General features: G+C 46.0%; 1 protein-coding gene across 6 annotated transcripts in view; it reads left to right on the top strand.

Moving 5' to 3' along the window:
• Nucleotides 1-13628, top strand: part of sf1 (splicing factor 1) — a 25836-nt gene that overhangs the window by 9461 nt on the left and 2747 nt on the right. For 4 of the 6 annotated variants that reach the window (XM_048619659.1, XM_048619658.1, XM_048619657.1 and 1 more), the window contains exons 3-11: nt 1767-1842; nt 7357-7509; nt 8710-8799; nt 9203-9386; nt 10430-10545; nt 11049-11156; nt 11438-11615; nt 11803-12013; nt 12882-13067. In XM_048619659.1, the coding sequence (XP_048475616.1) occupies nt 1767-1842; nt 7357-7509; nt 8710-8799; nt 9203-9386; nt 10430-10545; nt 11049-11156; nt 11438-11615; nt 11803-12013; nt 12882-13067 (1302 nt within the window). Of the gene's footprint in view, nt 1-1766; nt 1843-7356; nt 7510-8709; nt 8800-9202; nt 9387-10429; nt 10546-11048; nt 11157-11437; nt 11616-11802; nt 12014-12881; nt 13072-13628 lie in introns of all 6 variants that reach the window. The other 2 variants (XM_048619660.1, XM_048619661.1) reach the window with 2 other exon arrangements.

Genomic DNA, 13628 nt, shown 5'->3' with positions numbered 1-13628 from the left:
GTGTGTCTCTCTCTCTCTGTGCGCGCGTGTGTCTCTCTCTCTCTGTGCGCGCGTGTGTCTCTCTCTCTCTGTGCGCGTGTGTCTCTCTCTCTCTCTCTGTGCGCGTGTGTGTCTCTCTCTCTCTCTCTCTCTGTCTTATCAATACCTGCTTCTGAACAGCCAAACTGATCCAAATTTACAATGTTGGAGATTTTAATTCCTCTAACTCTGCCTCACAAAACCCTCAAACCTGAAGAGGTGAGTCAGGTGAAAGTTATCCCTGACATACGGCTGCTTCTGAAGGTGGTTGAGCATACAATCATGGAGAGTTGCGCTGAGAATCCTTAATGTAATTGGCTACTTGACAGAAATGTTCAACTGGGATGACTGCTGCTCATTGCTAAGCCTGCACTTTGTCTATAAAGTAAACTGTGCCAGAAGAGAGGCTTCTGCAGAATATGATATCTAGTTGATGCACAGCCATTTATTTGACTGAAATACTTTGTGGTCTTTTGCTGCTGAAATGTACATGGTGTTCGCTTCTTGTGGATTTGGGATGTCAGGTATTACAGTCACCTTTTATTCCTGTTGACCAGTTGCTGTTGTCTGGGAAGTGAAAAAATATGCCCTCTTTCAGTCCCTCCTTCACAACTGGCAAAAGTGAACAGTGTTGAGGGGCAAGTCAGCCCTATTCTCATTTCTGCCTGACCTCTTAGTAAGGAGGTGACAGAGATTGAAATCCGGCTTATTCGTCTTAACACGGATCAGTAAACGTTATTCGCTGTCTCGGCTAGTTTCCAATGTTGTAAACTGAGTAACCTGTAAAAATGGCAATGTGTTTTCTGAGTGTTTGAAGAGCTTTAATTAATTGATTCATTTCCTTGCCAAGAAAAACATTTGTGCCCTCTTTAGCTTTACTAAGGTTTGTCTTTCATGACAGTGCTGTGCATGACTACCAGGTTCCAACACTGTCTTGTTCTTGAGCGTTAAATTAAATTTGACAGGTTCCACCTGTACTTAGCTTTCAAATTGAACTCTAGATGGTCCAAGAAGTTGAATGAGCAGGCCTGACTGGCGGCAGCAACAGGGCTGGAAGTGTCACATTCCCACTTTCCCCGAATCCTGATCTGGTGGGCCAGCAATGCATTCCATTTGCCCTGCTGTACCTTCTTCCCAATTCTGTTGGATACATTGAAATTGGATTGCATTTTTCTGCATTGTCAAGCTTCCTGTGTCCCCGAAATGGAAATGTCGGCAGTGGATGTTTTCGGATACTTATTGCTAAGCCGTTATTTTGGGAAAATGCGTCTGAAAAATTAATTGTTCTTTACAAGTTTACTGTTAAGTTTGCCTTCTTTACTCCTGACAGAGTGACGGCTAGGCCAGAAGACCTACTTTAATCAGTCTTAACATAATGGAAACCAATCCTTCCAGCCCTGAAGGGGCAGCAAACTACGGACTCAAATTAAACTTTGTACTTCTAACAAAATTGTTTTCATATTGTGGCAACCCTAATATGGACCTTTCCTAGCTGTAATCCTGTTCTTTTTGATACTGTTACAGAGCACGTGTTTTAAAAGTTACCCCGTATTAGGATTGTGTTGCAAGTTGGTGTCTTAAATTTCATTACTGATATCTTGTTCTTATTTTTGACGAAATGTTGATGCTGTTTTTGAAACATTCATTGCACTGTGCCTCCAAAGCTCCGTGCTGTGTTTTGATAACGATTTGAGAATTTATGTAACTTTTCTTTTCCGTCCTTTTTTTCCTAACCTGGTTTCTTCCAGTGCAACTTCAGATTGAAGACCTGACCCGCAAACTGCGTACTGGAGACCTTGGTATCCCCCCAAACCCTGAGGACAGGTTGGGAAAGTTTTAAACCAGCTGACAGTAACAATTTTCCTTTTCAATACTTGGTGTCATCGCATAAGAAATGTGTGATGTGGTTTGTTATTGGAATTGGTTAATCTCATGTTTATGGTATCCTTTTACCTTAATGCTATTTTCAGTACAGGAATGGAAATGGTCACCATTTACGTTTATTTTGTTCTCTCGAGATTAAAGGCTTAATCACTTTCTTTCAAAATTTAAAAAAATAAAATGAACTGGGGGTGAGGGACAGCTGTGGTCTCAGTTCATAGTTTTATGTTCATTTCTTTCAAAGAGTGGGGTAGATCGGGCCAAGATGGTAACCAGAGGGTCGCAATTTGGCAACCTTTCAGCAGCTAATGCAGGCCCCTTTGCCACATAATGTGTTGGCTGTATCTCTCTCTTCCACTTTCTACTCTGCTCAGTATTGCCTTGTACAACCATCTCTTATCCCAAATTTCAATATTCTGAGAGATTTTCTCCCTTTTGCAAACTCCCAGGCCTTTTGTTAGGCACACCCCCCACCCCAATCCCCAAGCAGAAACGTGGGAACAGACCTGGCCTGACCTCCCCTCAAAGCACTTTACGATGAAGACAGGGAAATAACCTTATTTCTTTTCACTTAGTTTGCAGTCTCTTGGAACTTAGGTGCCCCCTCCCACAGCCGTTGTCGCTTTGTCACTCCAACATATCACCTGGTGCGAGTCAGCGATACTGGGTTTTCTGAGAACCTCACTTCCTCCTGAAGGTAACAAGCTCCCTGGATTCAAAGCAGAAAGGTCCAGTCAACCCCTCCCACCTGGCAGGACCCTCCTCTCCCCCTTTCTCCCCACAAAACAAAAGGTACTGCCATCAGCAAGGGGGTATGTGGGAGGGGTGTGTTCCTGCTGTTGGCTCTCTGACTTGGCTCTTCCTCATCAACAGTGTTATGTACATCTGTCTTAAGCAGCCCTCTGATTCTGACAATGACCTCTTTACCCCTTCCTGTCTCACTGCTATAAACTCAACTGAATCTCAGACCAGCCTTGTTAACATTACGATTTCCTCCCAATATCTCATTTTAAATGTGTTCAGGTGCAAAGCACCTTGATTGTTTTCAGTGCATGGTGAATAGTAACTTGCCTCAGAACCTTTTTAAACGGTCAATGTAATTCAGAATTTATTTTGTTCTCCATTTGCTTACTTAACAGTTTTATTTTCTATTTTACTGAATAAATCAACAATTTCAATCCCATTGTAGTTTGAGCAGTTTCCGGTGCTGTTTTGGTTCAACTTTTGACTTGGTGAAAGTTTTATTTATTTACTTGTTTTTCTCTTTTGGTTTGCTGCCCCTTTCGCTTGATGCTGTTAGGAAGTGACCACAGCTGTCCTGGAGTAGTTGTTAAACTGTAAATTAAGTTCTTAAATGAGTAACAGAGGTTTTTTTTTTGCATCGGTGAGAGAAAAACATGCTGGCTTTCTTGTTCTGACCTCCCTTTCTTGCATGTTCGCCAACAGTCTATAATGCTCCCAATTGTTTAGGAAATCCACTGGTCCTGTCAGCCCTCCTGCTTTTAGCTGTTAGGGTGGCATTAGAGAGGCCAACTTAAGAGCTGAGTGGGTGCCAGTCAACAAAGATATTCCTCGCTGGGGTTGGATAGGCATTTCTGTTGGGTAGTTGTCAAATACAGATTCCCTTCCAAAAGTGACCTCCCTGCCGTGGAGCACTTCTCATGGGCAGACTGAGATTTTGGGGTTGGTGGTGCCAGTGGGTCAGCCATCGTTACAATTCCAGCACACGTGAGTGACCGGGCCAAGAGACCCCTGCATCACTGCCCAGCCTCTCAGTTTGAAATCCTAGTTTAGTTGGATTCTCTGGGGGCATTTGTAGTCTGAGCCTAGTCTGCCCTGGGGCCTGATTTCTGTGGACATGAAGCGTCTTCTGATGGTTTATCCAATGGAGCATATGCTCTCAGGTCTCCCCATCCTGGTATAGAATGTGATCGTTGCTTATGAGCTGCCCCCTCCTGTCAGAGCCAGTGAAAGCTTCAATGAGATTGTTATCAACAGGCAGGTGCTAACTCCTGTCTCAGACTCTCCATTTCCACGCACATATTGATATAGTCAGATACCATCGATCTTCAGGTCAAAGCTTCCCACTTCTCACAACCATTAAGAATTGATGTGACTTTGTCAATCACAGTGCTTCCCTTTCCTTGCAGTGACAAACCCCTGGCATTTTGTCTGTGGCAGTTGGGAGTCGTGCGCATCAAGTACCAAAGCAAATTACTAGGCATAATTTTGCTCGTCTCCTCATCAGCCCAAGAGCAAATCTCCCTGCTGCAGCCTGACTGCCATAAGCAGTTTGAGCTGGGGGTTAGATGTTAGTACTGGCCATTGTATGTTTAACAGGGCAGCTCTGGCTTTGTACTGTAGCCATGCGCACTCATGCAGTTTAACATTGAATCATGTTCACTACTGCAAAGGTCGGGGTCTGGAACTTGGCGTCCGTCCCTCTGGGAGCAGAGGGGTTTCTCTTGGACATTTCCCCAGGGATGGTTGTGGTGTAAGAGGCTGGGATACAGTGCCTTTTGTAAAATCTCCCAGTACACAACAGTTTGGGAACTGGCATTGAAGTACTGGTGATCAGGAATCCAATACCCCAGCGATCCGGTCCCTTCCAAAGCACAGGGAGAAAATAAGGCTGAAAGACAGGATCACTTAATCCAGTTGAGTGGTTTAGGCACTTCACGAAGGATTACCTGTTTTTGTGTATATGTGGCTTTGTTCCAGGTAGAATAATTTGCTGCATTCACAGAAGTCAACTTTCCAGAAAGATCTGAATGTAGAAAGCCCAGAGGGTTCTGTAGTGAGTAAAGTAGGTCAAATGGCTGGCTGCAGGACCAGTTGTTTTCCGTTGGCTATTCCTAGCACAGGGCAGACTGATAATATTTTCCATTTTGTAATTATGTTGATGACCATTTTAGTAACTCAGCAGTGTCTTAATTTTTAAGTCAAATTTGGTTTTGGTTAGCTGAAGCTGCACGAGTTTTAGCTTGAGATGGATGGTACTTGACCAACAGCTATTGATACTAAAAGTGATGACTCATTAACTAGCAAGGTATCCAGAAAGGGGCCTCAAGTTCTTAGGGTTGCACCGGTGTATGCACGTCCATTTGCACTCCCGTTACGTGCACGCCAAAGGTTTCGTTCTCAGTCTGATTGGATACTCGCTTGATGCTTTGATTGTCTTTGGGCAAACTTGGTGCAAATAGATTTGAAGGAACGACAGACTAAATTAATTCTGATCAGGTGTTGCAATGTGCCAAATTTCACTGATAAAGTGGAAACCATTCGTTGCAACCCTGGAAATGCTGAGGCCTGTGTTTACAAGATTGAAATGTGTAACCCTATTTTTATTGACATATAAACCACTCCCCCAGTTCTCCACCCCATATCCTTTTTAATCAAAATCCCCCTTTGTTGACTCCTCTTTAAAAAATCTTTTGAAATTTGTATTTAGTCTAAACTAATAGCAGGGTTTACAGGTGCGCTACGTGGGATCCAAGCCTGTATTGCATGGTTTGGAAAGAAGCTGTACTTTTCCTGACCATTTATACTTTTTTTCATTTAATTGTATATCCAAGAGGAAAGAGAGAGGGGAGCGAAGCAGTCTGGGACTGCCAGTAAAGCTTAACATGTCTCTTTAGCACAGAAACTGCTCTGAAGAGTAGCAAAACTAGTTGAGTAAGTCCAGGAGAACAGGTTGCGTCCCTTCAGTCGATACCTGAAGAAACTGGAAAAGGCCATTAAGTGTCTTGAATAACTCCTTTTTAACTTCTCAATCTGAAGCATGTATCAGCCAGTAGCAATTTTTTTATTTTCCTTCTGTTTTAGTATATGATTTTTTTAAATGAGTTGTGTGCAGATTTAATGTTATTGCCAGTAGATTTCTAATCTGCTAGCTCAAGATGTAATTAAAGCCTCTAACCTTTTGTCTTGCCTCCTTACGAGGTCATCACAGAATAAGACAGCACCCACCCTATACTGCTAAGTTATCGAACAGATCCCAGTTCCTTGCAGGGTTTGGAGGGGAGGGGGGTAGGGGGCGAGAAAATAAAACACACGGGTACATCTCTTGTTGACTGGGTCTATGATCGGAGATCAAAACCAACTCGGCGGCGCAAAATGGGGTATGTGAAGGGGTGGCCTGGAGTAGGCTAACTCCTGGTACTGCACCATCCATAGGCGTCTGGTATTCCAGCCTGGGGAACGGGGCTGACACATCACTTCTGTGCTGGCAGCGGCTTTTGAGACAGACCTTTCCCTGACTGTAGGAAGGCTGCTGGTATGTGGCTGATGGAACTTCCAACAGAGACCAGATCCCTGCTTATCCATGGGAGCGAGTTGGCCTCCAAGGCCTTGGGTTTACTTTCCTGATCTCGGAGTTTGATCTGTGCATGCCACCATCAGTCTTCCTGCATGAACCCCCACGACACTTCGGCAGCCCGCCGAACCTCTGAGCTACGTGTCTGCTGGCATAGAGTTGCTACATTTGACTCCCTAGCAGTGCACTGATATTCATCTTAATGTTTCTCACAGTGGAGTTGCTGTAGTTTGTTTTTCTCTCTCTCTCTCTCTGCTCTCTCAGGGGAGGGTTATTTTCCACTCTGTTGTAGATGGTTCTACAACCAGCCTTAAATTCAGGGATACCCTGGGGATAGAGGGAGTCAATGGGCCTATTGCAGGATGCTGAACAGTATTAGTATCTGGGCTGTGAAGGTACAAACTGCAGAGCCTGAAGAGTCATGGTGAAGGTTCAATTTGCCCTTTGCTAATTAGTAAACACCTCAGGTTCCATAAAGCAACAATATTTATTTTTGTCGAAAAGAAAGGAAAACCGTCATTGCAAAAAAAAAAGCATCACTGACCCACAGGTAGCTCTGCTGGGTTTGTGTCCTCACGTAGCTCGGCTCATGTTTGCCCCAATTGTGAGTGAGCTCCTGCACATTCTGTGTGGGTTTGAATGATCTGGCGAGGGCTCCCATTGGGGGTTTTTGAGCTGGCTCAGTTAACAAGAGGGGTATCCTGGTGGTGTTCAGCTGACCTCGTTGCTTTTAGAATGAAAAATGTTACCTGATTTTTTTCAATCTCTTAAATCTGTCTCATTAACTCCCTGTTCACAGCCTTTAGCACAAATCAAAGCCAGCTCAATTTTAATGTAGTTTATTGCCTCTCCAATCATACAGTGTCGATGTGGGCGTGAGCACTTTGAGTGGTAATTGTCGTCTACAGCCAGCGGTGTTAACCAGTTCAACAATTTAAGAACTCAACTCTCAGCTCAGGCTAACAACAACTTGCTCATTTCGGCATCTCAGATCAAGTGTTTAAGAACCATGGTAACTAATCTTGAGGAGAGGATTAGGGAAGTGTAGGAGAAGTACTTTTTAAAATATTTGCTGCAATAGAGTTACTAAGATGCATGGCTCACGAGTAAGGTGGTTCTGACGGCTTTTGATCCCTGCACAGGTCCCCCTCTCCTGAGCCAATCTACAACAGTGAGGGCAAGAGGCTCAACACTCGCGAGTTCAGAACTCGGAAGAAACTGGAAGAGGAGAGACACAACCTCATTCAGGAAATGATTGCCCTCAACCCTGACTTCAAACCACCAGCGGATTACAAGTAAGTTGGGCCTGTGTCTGGGAGATTGGGAAGTTCAACTAGTGAGTTGGGTGGGGAGGTGCAGAAGTGGGAGTGAACCAGGAAGCTGACAGTAAAGGCACCTTTAGAGGAAGGTTGTTTAAAGATAGAAGATTGTTGGAGGCCTCTGGTGGCGGAGGGCAGTGAAAAGTTAGAGCATGTAGCTGAGCCTTGAGTGTGGAGGAGAGGAGAATGTAAGGCAGATAATTACTCAGTGTGGATCTTGGTATATTACATGACTGAACAGAGGAAATAAGGTGATTACAATGGGACCATCTTGAGTCTTCATGGTTTGGTAGGATCATGACTGATTTGAATGTGAGGCTGATTCTCCTGTGAGAGTCTTAGGTGAAGAAGAAGCAATAACAGTGTAAAGAGTTTGAGAAGATTTGTAGCTCGGGTTGTGGATGAGGTTGTAGACTTGCTTGCCGAGCCAGTGTATTTGGTTGCAGACGTTTCGTCACCCTGCTAGGTATCATTGCCGATGCACCTCCTGTGACGCGCCGGTGCTCTGTCCCGCTTGTTATTTATATGTCTTGGTTTGCAGGGGTGGTTGGCTTACATTCCGGTTCTGTTTCTCAGTGGTTTGTACATCGGGTCCAGGTCAATATGTTTGTTGATGGATATACAAACCACTGAGAAACAGAACTGTAAGTGTTGCCAACCATCCCAGCAAACTGAGGCATATAAATAACGAGGGACAGAGCACCGATGCTTCACAGGAGGCACGCTGATGACGTTACCTAGCAGGGTGACAAAATTTCGGCAGTCAAACACATCGGCTCAGCGAGCATGTCTACAACCTCAAACAATACCAGTTAAAATCTGTGACCTGATCAGGAGCTAAGTGTGAGAATGTGCAGGTTAATGAATGGAAGAAGACACTTCAGGGTGAAACTCGAAATTGCTTTAAGGCACCACTTTTAATCTGATATCTGAAATAAAGGGACAGCTGTGCCTAACTGCTGGCAGTACCTTGAAGCAAGAGCCTTGAATGGATGTGTAATAGCGTGGCAAGAACCCTTCCTCTGCTTGAATGGAGTGTGGGAACTGTGCAGCAACTGAGCTTGAACTGTTGTCTCTATTGTGGCCAATCCTTGGCCTGTTGCAGCTTGCGCTGATAACTTATCCCTTGATCCCTCTGTGTACAGAAGCCATTAACCTTTACTTCCTTTCCTGCAGGCCACCAGCCACACGTGTGAGTGACAAAGTGATGATCCCACAGGATGAATACCCAGAGATAAACTTTGTTGGCCTGCTGATTGGACCCAGGTATTATGGCCGGCTCTGGCCCTGATAAACTTTATTGGCCTGCGGATTGGACCCAGACTCTGGCCCTGTTCTCAAGTTTGTGTGGGAAGTAAGCTCTTTGGGTGGTGGGAAGTGTGTCATTGGTTTTACAACTCTCGGGGGCTTGCCCATGCGTTGTGAGGTGAGGGTGCTCCTTGTGCTTTACAATCACAGAAAGAGAATGGGCTGAATCATCATGTTCATTGGCTGTGAACCACTTTGCATCATCCTATGAATTGTATTGGTGTGGCATCCTGAATCTTCCACTGGGCTGGTTTCCCATTCTGGAGAACCTTGTCTAGAGAACTTGCAATGAGATGCTACCCATCCTTGGTTTGTTGTGTCCATGCCCCTCTCTCTGACACTCCCTTTTTGTCCTTTTCAGAGGCAACACGTTGAAGAACATTGAGAAAGAATGCAATGCCAAAATCATGATCCGAGGGAAAGGCTCAGTGAAGGAGGGCAAGGTGGGCCGGAAAGATGGACAGATGCTGCCGGGGGAAGATGAACCGCTGCATGCTCTGGTCACAGCGAACACAATGGAGAATGTGAAGAAGGCAGTGGAGCAGGTTAGAGGGCACGTGCTGAAATAGACGCAACTCTTCCTGTGTCAAAACCATCCTGTTAGGAGCCATCTGCAGACAAATGTGACCCTGTCTAGTGAGGCCAGTTTGTGCTAGCAGGCTGCCTTGTCTCAAGTCTCATTCCCTTTCTAGAGTGGGTCACTGGGTAATAATTAGTACCTCCTTCAATTCGTCCTCCTGGCTATATGGCTATTCTGGGACCTCATCGAGGACATCCCTAATGGTAAACAGTAACAGGAGAATTCATGTTTCCTGGCCATTAAAGCATTCTGGCCTATAAACTCCAGTTGTGGCCTTTAAAGTTATATGCCATCTTTCCAATGTTTCTTGAGATTGTGGGTGGTAAAGACTGCTAACCTAACATCATCTTTGCCATGGGCTCGTTCTCTTTTACAGGACCTGTCCACTACCTAACCTACTAGATAGGTTGCTCTTTCTGTGAGGGAATATTCTGTCTCTCCCTGTGTTGTAGAATGCCTTTTTGTAAGGAAGCAACTTTTTTTTTCTTTTACTCATGCTTTCTAAAGCAATTTTCACCCTGGAGGGGGTTTTTATTTAAAAGCCTTAATAGAGTGCATATGAGCACATTGCGAGACGCTCCAGGACACACCTGCAACTCCAAAATTAAGCTAAGTCCTTCCCATCTTAATACGGAAATACAAATCAAACTTAAAACATGGTTCAAAACCCAAATTTCCAAATAATACTGTATTTTGAACCTTCATCAGTGTCCAATGACACAGAGGCTTGAGGTGTTCAGTTGTCTTAGCGATGATATATAAAGTACAAGTTCTGTTAGCCTGATCTTGTTCTGAATGCACTATCTTACACAGCAGTAAACTCACTTCAAAGGCATTCACTATATTCAGGGCATTTTGGAGCCTCTGAGAGACCTTTTGCCGCAAGAGACTGCAGTTTTGGCAAATCAAAAACGAACCTGCTGTTCCCTGTCAGTGATGGGCGAGCACCCAGTAAAAAAGGGGACAATATACTGGCCTGTCTTTAATGGGGATGCTTGTTCTCTGTAGATCCGAGGTATCCTGAAGCAAGGTATTGAAACCCCAGAGGATCAGAACGACCTGCGGAAGATGCAGCTGAGAGAGCTGGCCCGCCTCAATGGCACTCTCCGGGAGGATGACAACAGGTGAGTTCCATACCATCGTCTAGCATAGAGGACTGGTCATTCAGGAGACTTGCAATGCTGTTCTGGCTCCTAGACTGTACAAGAGGAAGGCTTCTGGCCTAGAAGTGTTTCCAGAACCACAACAGTGTGGTCAGCTCTGAACTGCCTGTGCACTGGCCAAGAGACCTGCTTAGCTAAAGGGGTATTTTGAGACGGGCAACTGCTGCTAGCCTTGCTAGTGGCATCCACATGCCAAGAAAAGAAATTCCAAAAGCAGGGTCCACAAAGGTTTGCTCGTTTCTCATAGTGGGTATCCTTGTGTTTTAAGTGATTGCTAATGTTCTGGTGCTCTGTAAGCAGCACTTGGCTTTACAACTGGCCACACTCCCTTACAGATCAAGGTTTCACCTGTGAATAGGCATTCTACTAATCTATTGGCAACGCTCGCCATGTCCATTTTCTGGGAGCTTCCAGGAAGTTTGAGAGGTTTTGATGTGACTGTATCTCTTCTTCCTGCTGTGTAGGATACTGAGACCATGGCAGAGCACAGAGCCCAGGAGTATCACCAACACGACGCTGTGTACGAAATGTGGTGGGGCAGGCCACATTGCTTCTGACTGTAAATTCTCCAGGTCAGTAAGTTAGTGCTGTGATACCCTGTCCTTCATTGTTTGGAGGTTTAGAGATTTAAGCAGAGAATTGTTGCTGTTTTAGGAGGCTGGATTCAATAGCAGTATGTGAATCAGAGGTACAGCGTCATTGGGATTTTTGTTATGGGTCAAACGTTTGTCTGAGGGACTGCTGTATAACCAGATTTTGTGTGCATTGAGCATCTTAACAATTGGATTGTTTGTTATCCTTGTGTTTCCCTGCTGTATGGTTCACCCTTTGCAATGGGGCTTCATTCCAACAGGCCAGGAGACCCGCAGTCTGCTCAAGACAAGGCACGAATGGACAAGGAGTACCTGTCGCTAATGGCAGAGCTGGGAGAAGCTCCAGTGCCAGCATCATCGTCCTCAGCGCACACGAGCTCCACGCAGCCGAGTGTACCACGGACCTCTGGGCCGGCCAGCAATCAGCAGCAACTTCCGGTCAGTGTGGGGTTCCCCTCTATGGTGCACAATGTGATCTACAACTGCATGGTATCAGTAAATATTTGTGCTTCCCTTTGATGTGTTCCCTCAGTCTCTCTGTGCCCTTCTTTTTAGGGAGCATGAGAGAACAGGGTTAATCCACCATTGTGTTACACAGTCTTGACTTTGCTCCTCTTCTTTACAGAGCAGACCTCCGTGGATGAGCACCGGTCCCTCTGACGCCAACAGACCCTACCACGGGATGCACGGTGGGCCGCACCCGGGTTTCCCCCCTCCCATGCCCAGCATGAGTGGCCATCCGCTGCCACCCAACCCTAATGGGCCTCCGCCTCCTTGGATGCAGCCACCTCCACCTCCAATGAGCCAGGGTCACCATCCTGTGCACCCGCCCATGAGTAAGTGAAAAACTGTGAGGGTGCACCGCCTCAGCAAAGTTTGAAAGGCGTCTGTAGGTTCGTGGTTGATGAAAGACCAGTACAGACCTGCAGCTTGGTGTCTCCCTCTGTTCCTTCCCCCTTTATTTGTAGTGGGTGGGGGTTTAGTTGCTTGGGAGGACAGGGTTGATGGTGTGGGAGAGGGTGGCTGAGCACATTCTGACACAATGCCATACGTCTTAAGAATGCAAAGATATCGTAGGCATATTTTCAGACACTGAGTGTTCCTGGCAGCACTGCTCTGGGAGCACCTCCAGGATCTCATATACAGCTGCATGCTAAGAACAGTGATAGTTGCTTTTTCGGCTTTTTAAAAAAGATATTGCAGGAGTGGGGAAGATGCTATAAGGTTAGGCTGGGTCGTTTATCCCTGGAGTGTCGGAGGCTGAGGGGTGATCTTATGGTGGTTTACAAAATCATCAGGAGCATAGATAAGGTGAATTGCCATTACCTTTTCCCCAGGGTAGAGGCGTAAAACTAGAGGGTGTAGGTTTAAGGTGAGAGGGGAAAGATTTAAAGGGATGTAAGGGGCAACTTTCCTACACAGGTGGTGCATGAGAGCTGCCAGAGGAAGTGGTGGAGGCTGGTACAATTACAACATTTAAAAGGCATCTGGATGGGGACATGAATAGGAAGGGTTTAGAGGGAAATGGGCCAAATGCTGGCAAATGGGACTGGATTAATTTAGGATATCTGGTTGGCGTGGGCGGGTTGTACTGAAACGTCTGTGTCCGTCCTGTAAGAATGTTATCGGTGCACCGAGGATGAGCTGTTGGCGCTCGATGTTCTGCCTGTACTTAACCAAACGCTTTTTGTCTCTCTTTGACAGATATGATGCACCATCCAATGGGCATGTTACCACCACCACCCCCACCTCCAGCCAGCCAACCTCCACCCCCACCCAGTGGCCCCATCCCACCCTGGCAACAGCAGCAGGCCCAGCAACAACAACAACAACAGCCACCACCACCCAGTAGCAGTATGGCCTCCAGTGCACCCTTACCCTGGCAACAGAGTGAGTAAGGATGCATTTCTACATTTTCTTTTTTGTTTTACTTTGGAAAGCTTTCAGTAAATGCTTGTTAATGGGCAGTGACCTGTCTTTGTTTATTTCAAAAAAATTTGCAACTCTTCGGTCTGAAAATCTTAGTTTCTGCTCTCTCTGTCAGTCTCACCCTCTCTCCTTATCTCTCTCTCGCCCTCCGAGACCCGTCCTTCCCCCTTTCTCTCCTTTCCTCTCCTCTCCTACTTTGCCTCCTCTCCCCCTCTACTCCCCTGTCTCCCCCCCCCCGCACCCCTTCCCTTCCTCCCTCCCTCCCTCCCTCCCTCACCACCCCGACTTCTCCTCACAACACCCACCACACCCTACGTTTCCCTGTCTAACTCTCACACCGTTCCCAGTCTCTCTCTCTCTCTCTCTGTCCCCTACCATTATCTATCTCTCTCCCACACTGTCACCTTTCCCTGTCTCTCTCTCGCTCTCACACCTTTCCCTGTCTTTCTGTCTCTCTCCCTCACCATTCCCTGTCTCTCTCTCTCTCTCCCCCTCACCATTCCCTGTCTCTCTCTCTCTCTC

This window comes from Rhincodon typus, chromosome 43, assembly GCF_021869965.1.
Source record: "Rhincodon typus isolate 14 chromosome 43, sRhiTyp1.1, whole genome shotgun sequence".
Lineage (NCBI taxonomy): Eukaryota > Metazoa > Chordata > Chondrichthyes > Orectolobiformes > Rhincodontidae > Rhincodon > Rhincodon typus.
The sequence above is the reverse complement of the archived record's forward strand: the minus strand, read 5'-3'. Positions and strand labels throughout refer to the sequence as shown.